This window comes from Humulus lupulus, chromosome 8 (assembly GCF_963169125.1).
Source record: "Humulus lupulus chromosome 8, drHumLupu1.1, whole genome shotgun sequence".
NCBI classification, from domain to species: Eukaryota; Viridiplantae; Streptophyta; class Magnoliopsida; order Rosales; family Cannabaceae; genus Humulus; species Humulus lupulus.
In genome coordinates this window covers 89,578,599-89,589,700 of record NC_084800.1, presented here as the reverse complement: position 1 = coordinate 89,589,700, position 11,102 = coordinate 89,578,599, and the positions used below count along the sequence as shown (strand labels likewise).

The 11,102-nt window shown below is 34.3% G+C and overlaps 1 protein-coding gene across 1 annotated transcript; it reads left to right on the top strand.

The window, feature by feature from the left end:
- Positions 1-8,850: 8,850 nt before the first annotated feature.
- Positions 8,851-9,501, top strand: LOC133795796 (uncharacterized). The gene is made up of 2 exons (XM_062233257.1): positions 8,851-8,871; positions 8,956-9,501. Exons 1-2 carry the CDS (start codon positions 8,851-8,853, stop codon positions 9,499-9,501), a joined length of 567 nt encoding a protein of 188 aa, XP_062089241.1.
- The last annotated feature ends 1,601 nt before the right edge of the window (positions 9,502-11,102 follow it).

The following is an 11,102-nucleotide window of genomic DNA, read 5'->3' as shown; positions in this document are numbered from 1 at the left end:
AAACTCATAATCATCTCTTTTTTTAATGTTTTTTTTAGTGCTCATTGTGTTCAAAACATTCTAGTGTGGCTGAAAATTCGAACCCATTATTGTATAGTTGAAGGTATCTTTAAATGGATAAAAATAAGCAAGTTGAGTAGATTCAAGAAGTTAGTGAGTTGGACTATTCTTTCTAGCCTTATTTACCATATATGGAGAGTTCGCAATATAGTTTATTGGGATGGTGTAGTTTGGTCTGTTCAGTATACGATCAAAATGATCAAATTGGTTGTTTATAATAGAATTTTTTATACAGGTTTATTAGGAGTGAGTGTTGATGAGTTAGCTTGGTTTCGTAAAGTGTTTGAGTTGTAACTAGTCTTTTTTGCGTAGTTGTTTAGATTGTTTTCAGCTGCTGTAATTTATTGTTCTTGCAATACAATTGACTCACTTACCAAAAAAAAAAAAAGAATTGTCTTTTTTAGAAAATTTGGATCCGACAGATACGAATTTGGTGGGGACAGCTAATACCTGTGTCAAATCAAATATCTCAAGATAGAAATACCAATTAATTACTTTAAAGATTTAGTTTCCTGAAGTTTATTACCTTGAGCTGCACAAAAAATAAAAGACAAATATTCCAGAAATGATTTTGAGTAAGTACAAAATATTTGCTTTATATAACTAAGATACAACTTCCCTTTATAATCATATTGTGATAAAATCAAGCTAAATAAGGAATAATATGAAAATCTTACAAACTAATTCTAGCCATTAATATTTCAAAAATCACAATAATAGGAAAGTAATATTCCGAAAATCACAATAATGGGAAAGTAAAATTATCTTTTAAATAAAAAGATATTTCTATAAAATTTGCCAATTTTAGGATTTACAATCTCCCCCCTTTGGCAATTTTATAGACAAAGCATATCTATTTTTTAAAAGATCCAACATAAAACAAGTGAGTGCTTAAATTCATAAGAGACTCAAAATGACTCCCCCTGCCAAAAATAACCAAAGCACATGACTAAAACAATGAACAACTGCAGGTCATAATCAAAGCACCAAAAATAGAGTTCTCTCTCCCCCTCGCTGTCTTAGAAAATGCCAAAGAAAAATGAAACGAAACCAAAACAAAGACACTTTTACTGTTCTTTTACATTTATCAAAAGCAAATACAAATAGATCAAAAGGAATGGTAACCGTCATGGAGCTGGAGTGGTAGATGCATTGATGATCGCCAAAGAAGCCATAATTTGGCGTTGAGTATCCTCCATGGTAGTGAACCGCTCAGAGAGACTTGCAATGCCTGTTTGAATAGAAGCAAGAACAGTTGGGATAGCAGGGGTGTCAAACTCGACATCACCAGTCCCAGAACCAGCCAAATTAATTCCTTTGACCTTTCGAGCTGTGGTCAGAGCATGGTCATCTTTGAAAGTGTATGTAGGTCCAACCAAAGGAGAAGTCAATGTCTCATGGGACTTCTTCAAAGGATGCTGAGAGTCCAAAAGTTTGTAAATGACTTGTGGAAACATCAAGAGTTGACCCTTGAGTTTGGCACCACTCAAGGACACGATCTGATAAAAAAATAGCAGCAGAAAGATCGATAGTAACACCAATCCCAATTTTGAATAGTAGAAAGACCATATCTTGAGTGATGGTTAAGGAATGAGTGGTAGGCATCCAATTGAACATTGCAAATTTGAAAAGTGCACCATAATAGTGAGTAACGTCTGAGACCCGGAGAGATGCGTTTAGTTCCCACACCATAGCTTGGTCAACTAATTTAGACTAAACTTGATCTTTTGCAAACTCAATTGAATCATTAATCTCAACAGGAACGAGATTGAGGACCTTAGCAATTTCAGCAGGACTAAACCTATAGCAATGACCCCTAACATAAACCGTATGAAACATAAAAGAAGTCTGATCTAACAACTCATCATTTAGATTTGCATAAAATTCCTTAACTACCCGAGGCATAAACCCATCAAATCTAGACAAATATCATAACCAACCCTTTTCCTCTAAAGTAAGTAAAACCCCAAAAACACGATGAGGAACAAAAAGGAAATTATGTTTACTAATAAAGTGACGATGCTCATAAAATTTCATATTTTTCTCATTACCATTAAAATAGAAAGTAAGAGAATGAGCTTTGAAAGAGGAACCTGAAGTACGGACAGGGGCACCTTTTTGTTTAGTGAGTTTGGTAGTCAATTTAGGAAATGCCAATGGTGTTGTGCCCTTAGGGTCAGATGCAACATAAGTGGTTTTTGATGGGCCTTCTTCAGATTCAGTCTCCTCCTCCAAATCTTCATAAGGATCTTCAGGAATTGGCTCGGTCAAGGAAGGGTCCAACTCAGGCAGTGAGTCTTCTATTTCAGGAGAGACATCCTCCGATGAGGTGCAAGGAGGTGGGTTGATTTTTGCCTTCAATTTGAATTTGGATAAAGGAGATGAATCAGAGATGGAGCTAGTACCTTTTGCTGGAGCCACTTTGGCCTTCTTGGTTCTCTTTGATCCACCGACTTTGGATTTGCGTTTGCCCTTTGCCTTGGGTGTTAACACATTAGGGGATAATGACGATTCAAAGTCGTGTTCAGACGGATCAGACACGACTTCAGTGGAGACAGATTGTGTAGGACTTGTAGTCAAGGCAGGTTTGGATCTTACTTGACCTTTGGGTGAGGCGAGTGGAACCGCCGAGGCTTGGTTTCGCTGAGCATCAAGGTTGGGAAAGGTAACTCCTTTACTCATAGCCCCAATCAAAGTAGCTCCTTCAGGACCCGAAAGAGCAAGAGCCTTCTTTCTTGCTGTGGTTTTGGGTCGATAGCCTGTAGGAGGTGAGACAACGGGGATTGCGCTGGAACAAGCAGAGTAGTAGAGGGAACTGTCTCCTTCTGAGACTTCAGAGGTTTGGAGGTAGAACCACGGCCTCGGGTCTTCATGGCTGCTAGGAGAGAAACAAACGGAAACATGCAAAAAACAAAGCCCTAAACACTTTGGTTACAAGTGAGAGAAAAAACAAAAAAACACTTAGAATTAAACAGCCAAAGTGAATCCGAATATATAGAGAATTCGGTGCCCAAATGAGGCAAGTTCGAAAATGGGTAATTGAATTTAATGTGATAAATGCCAAAATATCTCATTTAAAAAAAAAAAAAATTCTTTCACACCTCAAAATTGGAAACTTTTGCATGATTTTGAATATAATGAGATAAAACAAATAAATTGCATCTATTATTTTTCAAACTTAATTTTTTTTCTTTAGTACTCGGTCAACAAAAGATTTTATTATTTTTTTAATTTATTTTTCAAAAATTGCAAAAAATAAAAAAGATAAATTGCCATGCCATATGTGTCCATGTAAACGCCAAGTTCTGTTCAAGAGAAACAAAATAACCATTTTTTTTCACAAATTATAATAATGTACTATAATTAAAATACTAAGTGATAATGATAACCATAATTTGAAAAAAAATATACCAATTACAAAAAATATTTTAATCAATTCATTATGTGTATGAGTCTTACAACATTCTTACACAGTCTAGTCAACAGACATATGTGTGTGCATGTGTAATCAATTTGGCGTTTTTTTTTGCCTTTTAAAGTTAGGGTCATTGCCCATGTTTGGCAATTGTAGCCTTTTTCAAATTGTAACCGTAATGGAGGCTATAACTCTTATACTGATGGTAGCCATTTACACTGGTAGAGCATCCTCCATTATAATTGCTAATTACCTGGTACCAACTTACACAGTGTCGGCTTTCACACATCAGTATAGGTAGCATTTTTCCAGAATGGAGCTTGAAAAAGAAACTGGATTAAGGAATACTCATACTAAAACAGACATAATGATTTGATCAAATATAAATTGGATGGTCTAACAATTTTTCAAATATGGTTTTTATTCCCCACAATGTATAAGAATTATAACGTTCATTTTCTAAAAAAATTAAAAAAAATATGGTCATCAAATTTCTTCCAAACAGGACAAGAGATTTACGCAATCACATATGCAAGGCAGGACAATCAATTATTAGCAATTTAAAATAAAACAAACCCCCAAGGATTTCCCGAGGGAATCAAATCTGGATTCAGTATTAGAAAGGTCTGGGTGATCGCAGTATATTCGGACCTGTAGTTAGCTCCGCTTGGGCAGCACCCCCATTGTGAGGTACCATCAACAGCAAGACCATACAGATGGCATCGCGAATCCCCTACCGAAGTGACTGAACCACCACTTCTTGATCCGTTCTTTCCAGTGGAGGGAAGACTTACTTGATTTGAGGCTCGAGAGACTTGAGCGTGATGCTATTTGATCGGTGATCATAAGAAGCCGCTAGGCTTACTGCGAATGCTTTGTTTCTATGAAATCCTGTTGCTATGGCTCACGAAGAGCAACAGGACAGTCACAAGCTAGCTTAAGAATCACTAACCTCCGACTCCCTAAACTTGGTGGGTGTGCCTGCTTCTTCCGACCTCTATCCAAAAAAATCATCAAGGACCGTGTCTAAAGCTTTAGTAAAAATATCAGCAATTTGTTTGTTAGTCTCAACATATTCTAAAATCAGAGTTTTGTTTTCAACAAGTTCCCTAATAAAATGATGACGGATGTCAATATGTTTGGTGCGAGAGTGTTGAACATGATTTTTGGAGACATTAATAACACTTGTATTATCACGAAAAATGGTTAAAGTTTTAATAACAAACCCATAGTTTGCCAACATTTGTTTCATCCACAAAAGTTGAGTACAACGGCTTCCAACAGCTATGTACTCAGCCTCGACTGTTGACAAAGAGATGCAGTTTTGTCTTTTACTATGCCAGGAAACCAAATTGATTCCTAAGTAAAAACAACCACCACTTGTACTTTTGTGGTCATCAGTGTTTCCTGCCCAATCTGCATCACTATAACACACAAGGTTAGAGTTTGTTTCTTTGGAGTACCAATCTAAATAAAAAGTATTATTAATATAACGAATAATTCTTTTTACAGCAGTCACATGAGACTCCATGGGGTTCCCTTGGAAGTGAGCACACACTCCAACATTAAAAAATATTTCATGAGAAATTTTCAAATATTTTCCCAATCGACATGGTTCACATTTACCAAAAAAATATTTACTTAAATTTGGTAAATCATGAACATGACTCACACTTCTAATTTTTCTCAAATTTTCAAAATCCACATGACCATGTTTTTCATGACACAAATTAGTATCACTCATTGTGTTTGTGTGACAACTGCGTGATTGAGATAATGTGTAACAATTGTCAACAAATTTATAACCCTTCAAAACACAATTTCCATTTTGGTCAAGCACAAAACAATTATCATGAGAAAATTTTACAAACAAGTCTTGGTCACAAATTTGACTTATACTAATTAGATTAGTTTTAAGTCCATCAACCAAAAGAACATTTTGCAACTTTGGTAGTCCTTCATAATTTAGAGTGCAACTACCAAGTACCTTACAAGAATAACAATCTCCAAATGTGACTTCCTCATTTTTCAAAGTCTTGAAGTCAATGAGTATGCTTCTGTTACCTGTCATATGCCTAGAACAACCACTATCAAAATACCAAGAGTTAAAAGCACATCTTATAAGACAAGTAAAGGCAGCAAGACATTTGAATTCATTTTTATTCACCCAAACTGTCTTAGGTCGTGTCCTTTTCTTCAAAGGCATTTGTCTCAAATTACCATGATGATTAAAGTAATTTTTTTGAAGAAAATTCATCAAGGTAAAACATTTAGGTTGAATATGACCTTTCTCTCCACAAAAATGACGAATTGGAATAAAATGACCAGTTTTTTTATTCTCAAAATTTCTGGTTTGTTTCTCATGTGTTGTGACAGATTGAGAAGATGATGCCACCTGAGTTTGAGTTGTTCCTGTAGAAGGGTCAGTTGTTGAAACAACAAGAAGATTTGCAGAAATATAAATTGTTTTCCCTTTAGGTTTAGATCCATTTGATCCTAACCTAGAAAAATCACAAGCTTTTTGACCTACAAACAAAACATCATCCAAAACCATAGATCTATGATTAAGCATTTTGACACCTTTCACAATTTTATCAACTTCATTAGACAAACGTTTGATTTCAGAATCTTTAGCAACAATCTCAATTTCATACTTTTTAACAAGAGAGTCAATTTCTTCATTTCTCTTCTTGAGAACTTTGTTATGGTTTGTCATCAAACGATTATCTGAACACACTTTCAACCATTGATCATACATGTTTTTGTATGATTCTTTCAAGGAATTCTCATCCAAATCGAATTCATCCGAATCACCATGGGAACCCTCATCTATTGAAATAGTATTATTTGAACAAACAAGGTTCTCATTCACCTGCACAGAAAGAGGTAAGCAAGAAAAAACTGAAGTTAAGGCAAGATTAGAATTTTCTTCCTCATCACTACTTTCAGAGTCCTGGTTACTCCAAGTGGCTGCCATGACCTTCTTATTATTCTTCAAGGTATTGGCACATTCAGATTGAATATGTCCAAAACCTTCACACTCCCTGCATTGAATAACTTTTTTATTAGTAGATTCAAAAGGTTTGGAAAAATTATTACCTTTGGAGGATTTAGACATGTTTTTCTTGTTACCAATCTTTTTCATAAACTTCTTAAAGTTTTTTTATAACAAGATCATTTCATCATCATCTTCCTCATTTGAGCTTTCCATTTTCTCTTTGGAAGATTTCAAGGCAATTGATTTCTCCTTCACAGCAATTGGTTTCTCTTGTAGGTGGATCTTTTGATTAAGTTCAAAAGTTCGAAGAGATCCCATTAATTCCTCTACTTTTAGGGTGTCAAGGTTCTTTACCTCCTCAATGGCTATGATCTTGGATTGAAACCTGTCAGGAAGAGATCTGACAATTTTCCTAACTAAAACAAAGTTAGACAACTTTTCTCCTAAAGCAAAATATTCATTAGCAATGTCAGACAATTCTTCATAAAACTCATTAAGGCTTTATTTTTCAGACATATGAAGATTTTCAAACCTTGTAGTCAACATAACTAGCCTAGATCATTTAACATCAGCGGTTCCTTCAAATTGAGTTTGAAGGATTTCCCAAGCATCTTTGGCGGACTCACAAGATGAAATCAATTTTATATAACTCTCTCCAACACCATTGAAAATTGCATGTAAAACTTTATTATTATAAATTAACAATTTATCTTCTTCATTAGACCATTGAAGTTCAGATTTTACCTCTGTCTTACTGGATTTCGAATCTATCTCGACAGGTGGTGTCCAACCTGCCAATATTGATCTCCAAAATTTTTCATCAAGGGATTTGACAAAAGCTTTCATCCTTACTCTCTAGTATGGATAGTTAGTATCATTCAGCAATGGAGGGCGAGTTATAGATCCACCTTTTGTAAAGAAAGACATTTCACAAGAAACAAAACAAACGAAAAACAACAAAATCTCACTAAGAGTTTAGTGACCTGCTCTAATACCAAGTGAAATTCCGTTTTTAGTAATTACCAAATTAATTAAACTATGTGAATTAATTAAGGTGCGGAATGGTAATTAAATGTTAAAACAAATTTCAATATATCGGATAGAATCCGAACTTGTCATGACAGAAACTGAACACAATAAAAAGACAACGCAAAAACAATAAAGAACACAACGAATTTTTACAAGGTTCAGAAATCCTTTCGGATAACCTACTCTTTAGGGCCACGCCCAGAGAATAAAACCAATTAATAAAGAATCACAAGTACAAAATATTAACTTAAACAAAACAAGACTCCCTCTTGAGATTTGCCGCAAATTTGTTGTACTTCTCTTCACTAATCTGATTCTGATTGAAATGCTTAACCACTTGAACTTCCTTCAATGACCAACGAGTGTTTGCATCCTCCCGACACAAGGCTTGTAAAAATCCTCTCCTGAAGACTATAAGAATTGTGTTCAAATTACAACATGTATTCACTCATGAAAGTGATATAATCTCACCACAAAAACTAAATACACATTTTACTACAAGATCACGTGAATACTATGTTCTTGAATACGAATAAGGAACTTTCACAAATATTACAATTCACTCACAAACTATGCACCAACGAGTTCACTTTTTCTCAATGCCTTAGAAGCTTATTTATAGAGTCCATTTCGTGCTCAGAAAAGTTGAGAAAGAATCTCCTAATGAAAGCAAGAATAATTGAAGATATTCTTGATTGATGAAGAATTGCCTTTTTTAGAAGATTCGGATCCAACATATACGAATTTGGTGGGGACAGCTAATACCTGTGTCAGATCAAATATCTCAAGATAGAAATATCAATTAATTATTTCAAAGATTTAGTTTCCTGAAGTTTATTACCTTGAGCTGCACAAAAAATAAAAGACAAATATTCTAGAAATGATTTTAAACAAGTTCAAAATATTTGCTTTATATAACTAAGATACAACTTCCCTTTATAATCATATTGTGATAAAATCAAGCTAAATAAGGAATAATATGAAAACCTCACAAACTAATTACAGCCATTAATATTCTGAAAATCACAATAATGGAAAAGTAAAATTATCTTTTAAATAAAAAGATATTTCTATAAAAAACTTCCAATTTTAGGATTTACAAAGTCAAAACAATTTTCATTACTTTTTGTGCTTGATTGTATTGTTGATTAAGTAATAGTTATTTTATATGACATGTTTCACGAAATATTATATGACACTCACTATATCGAAGTGTTGTAATTTTAAAAAAGAAACATGTGTCTTAATAAAAATTCTTCAAAATTATTACTATTGTAACTATCCCTTGAAATATCAAACAAGAAGAACCATCAAAGTTCTTGGGCCTGATACAAGAGAATGGATTGGGATGCCATTGATTGCCCAAAAGGTAGAGGCTTGCTTTTAATAAACATTTAGATTCACCCTGCATATTCATACACCATTTATTTTTTTACAAACTGTACAATTTTAGGCACAAGATCGTGAAATTGCTCCCCTGCCCTATTTCTTATCGCCTGAAGATGGTCGAGAATTGTGGAGCAAACCACCTTTGGGATCCCTAAAAATCAATGTTGATGCAGCAAGTTTCAATGAGGCTTCTAAGCATAGTTTCGCTGGTATTGCTAGGGACCACAATGGTACCTTTATAGAGGCTTTTTCTGTGTGTCGAGCTGGAACCGTTTCTCCGGAGTTGGGTGAGGTGTTGGGGGTTCACGAGGCTTTGAGTTGGATAAAGAGAAGGCGTTGGGTGGATGCTGTCATTGAAACCGACAGCATTCTGGTAGTTCAAGCATTGCGGAGCAACATTTCCATGGACTCATATTTTGGATGTGTTATAGATGATTGTAAAGTCCTGTGGAAGGACCTGAATTCTGTTTCAATTGTTTTTGTAAAACGTTCTGCTAATGGGGCAGCCCATGCTTTGGCAAAGGCTTCTTCCTTTGTGGCTGAACGGGTATTGGTTAAGGAGAATATCTCCCCTAATGTGTTGGATGTAATGTTACAAGATTGTTGCTAATAAAGTCCACACTTTTTCAAAAAAAAAAAAGTTATAAAGTAATAGTTCATGAGATTGCACTCAAGTAGTTGGTTGTGTGAATGTGTGTGAATGAGACAAGATTCTAATCTTCATTTTTACAACAATTTTAACAGCTTTAAAATGGAAAGTGTAAATGCCAAATTGAATGAAAGCAAACTTTTTCTTTACAATTTTCTTTTTTGTAAAGGATAAAATCAGTAATATAATTTCAAAACAACAAGAACAATTGGTAGTTGGTAATGACTCTTCACTGCAATAATCTTCAAATTAGATTGAATCGTACAAATAAAGAAGTTTGAACTAGATAGACATATTCAAGTTTTGAATGAATAGTACTCCATTCATTGATATTAAATATCAAGAGTCCACTTTTGATATTGGAATGAGTTGTGTGGCTGCATAGGTGAATACGGGCCTTTGCAAGTGGATAGTCGTTGGTTGGGATAAAGGCCCAAAAGGAACAAATGCAATGTCTGTAGTAGTAGTATTAGTAGTAGTAGTAGGAGGTTGGAATGGTCGACTTGTAGGATTATGGTTGATGTGACCTTTAAGCACAGTAGTGGGATGAATAAGAATATACTGGACTCCTTTTAGCCTCATGTTTGACCTAGTTTGAAGTTTGAACTGTGGTCTCACCATATATAGTTTGAGCGATTTACATCAGCACTATAGTGGTGGTGCACTAGCGGGTTTGTACTATGATAAACTATCATGCTTGTGTTACAATAAGGTAAATGTTAGATACCTAGTCCACAAAAAAACATTTGCCCCTTATATTAGGCCTTTGACAAAAATGCTAGAATCCGAATTTAGCCCAATTTGATACATCATGGGCTCTTAATAAAGTCATAAATTATGAACATAATTTTTTTTTTAAATTTACTAGAAAAATATGATGTATTATAACATAAAATACATTCATAAAAGTATATACCATACAAAAAAAAAAAAAAAAACAATATAAACATGATTGGGAAATTTGAAGAAATGCTTCCAAATATCTCATAATTAAAAAACATGCCAACTTTACTAATTTTTAGAAAAATAAGCTCCAAAATTCAATTTACACCAAAATGCCCATCCTATACTTCTTATCCTCTCTCTTTTATTAGTTTATATTCTCTCTCTACCCATGGTGGCAAAGTGCCACCTCTCCATGGTGGCAGAGCACCACCTCAATGCTGCCACCACCATTAACGCTGTCACCTCTCTTCATCGAAGCACCCATCCACCATATTATTCTTTACTCTTTTTTTTAGGTACATATTTTAATGATTCAAGATCCAATTCAAAACTTAAACCCACAATTTTTTTTTACTTAAGACATTAGTTTATTTGTTTTGAACACTTATGTGTAATATCTTTTTAGTTTTATTCGCATTTTTTTTAGAACTCAAAATCAATGAAAATCGATAGTTCAATCAAAACTTAATTTTAGAGCTCCAAATCAATGCAAATCGATGTTTCAATCAAAGCTTGATTTTGGAAGTAAATTTCGATGCAAATCAATGTTTCTATCGAAGCTTGATTTTGGAAGTAAATTTCGATGGAAATCAATGTTTCCATCAAAACATGATTTT

What these genes read in the sequence shown, in the direction of transcription:
- LOC133795796 (XM_062233257.1), top strand. Translation starts at nt 8,851, where the DNA reads ATGCCATTGATTGCCCAAAAG. An exon ending in TGCCATTGATTGCCCAAAAG is followed by an intron (nt 8,872 to 8,955) that starts GTAGAGGCTTGC and finishes GTACAATTTTAG; the next exon opens with GCACAAGATCGTGAAATTGC.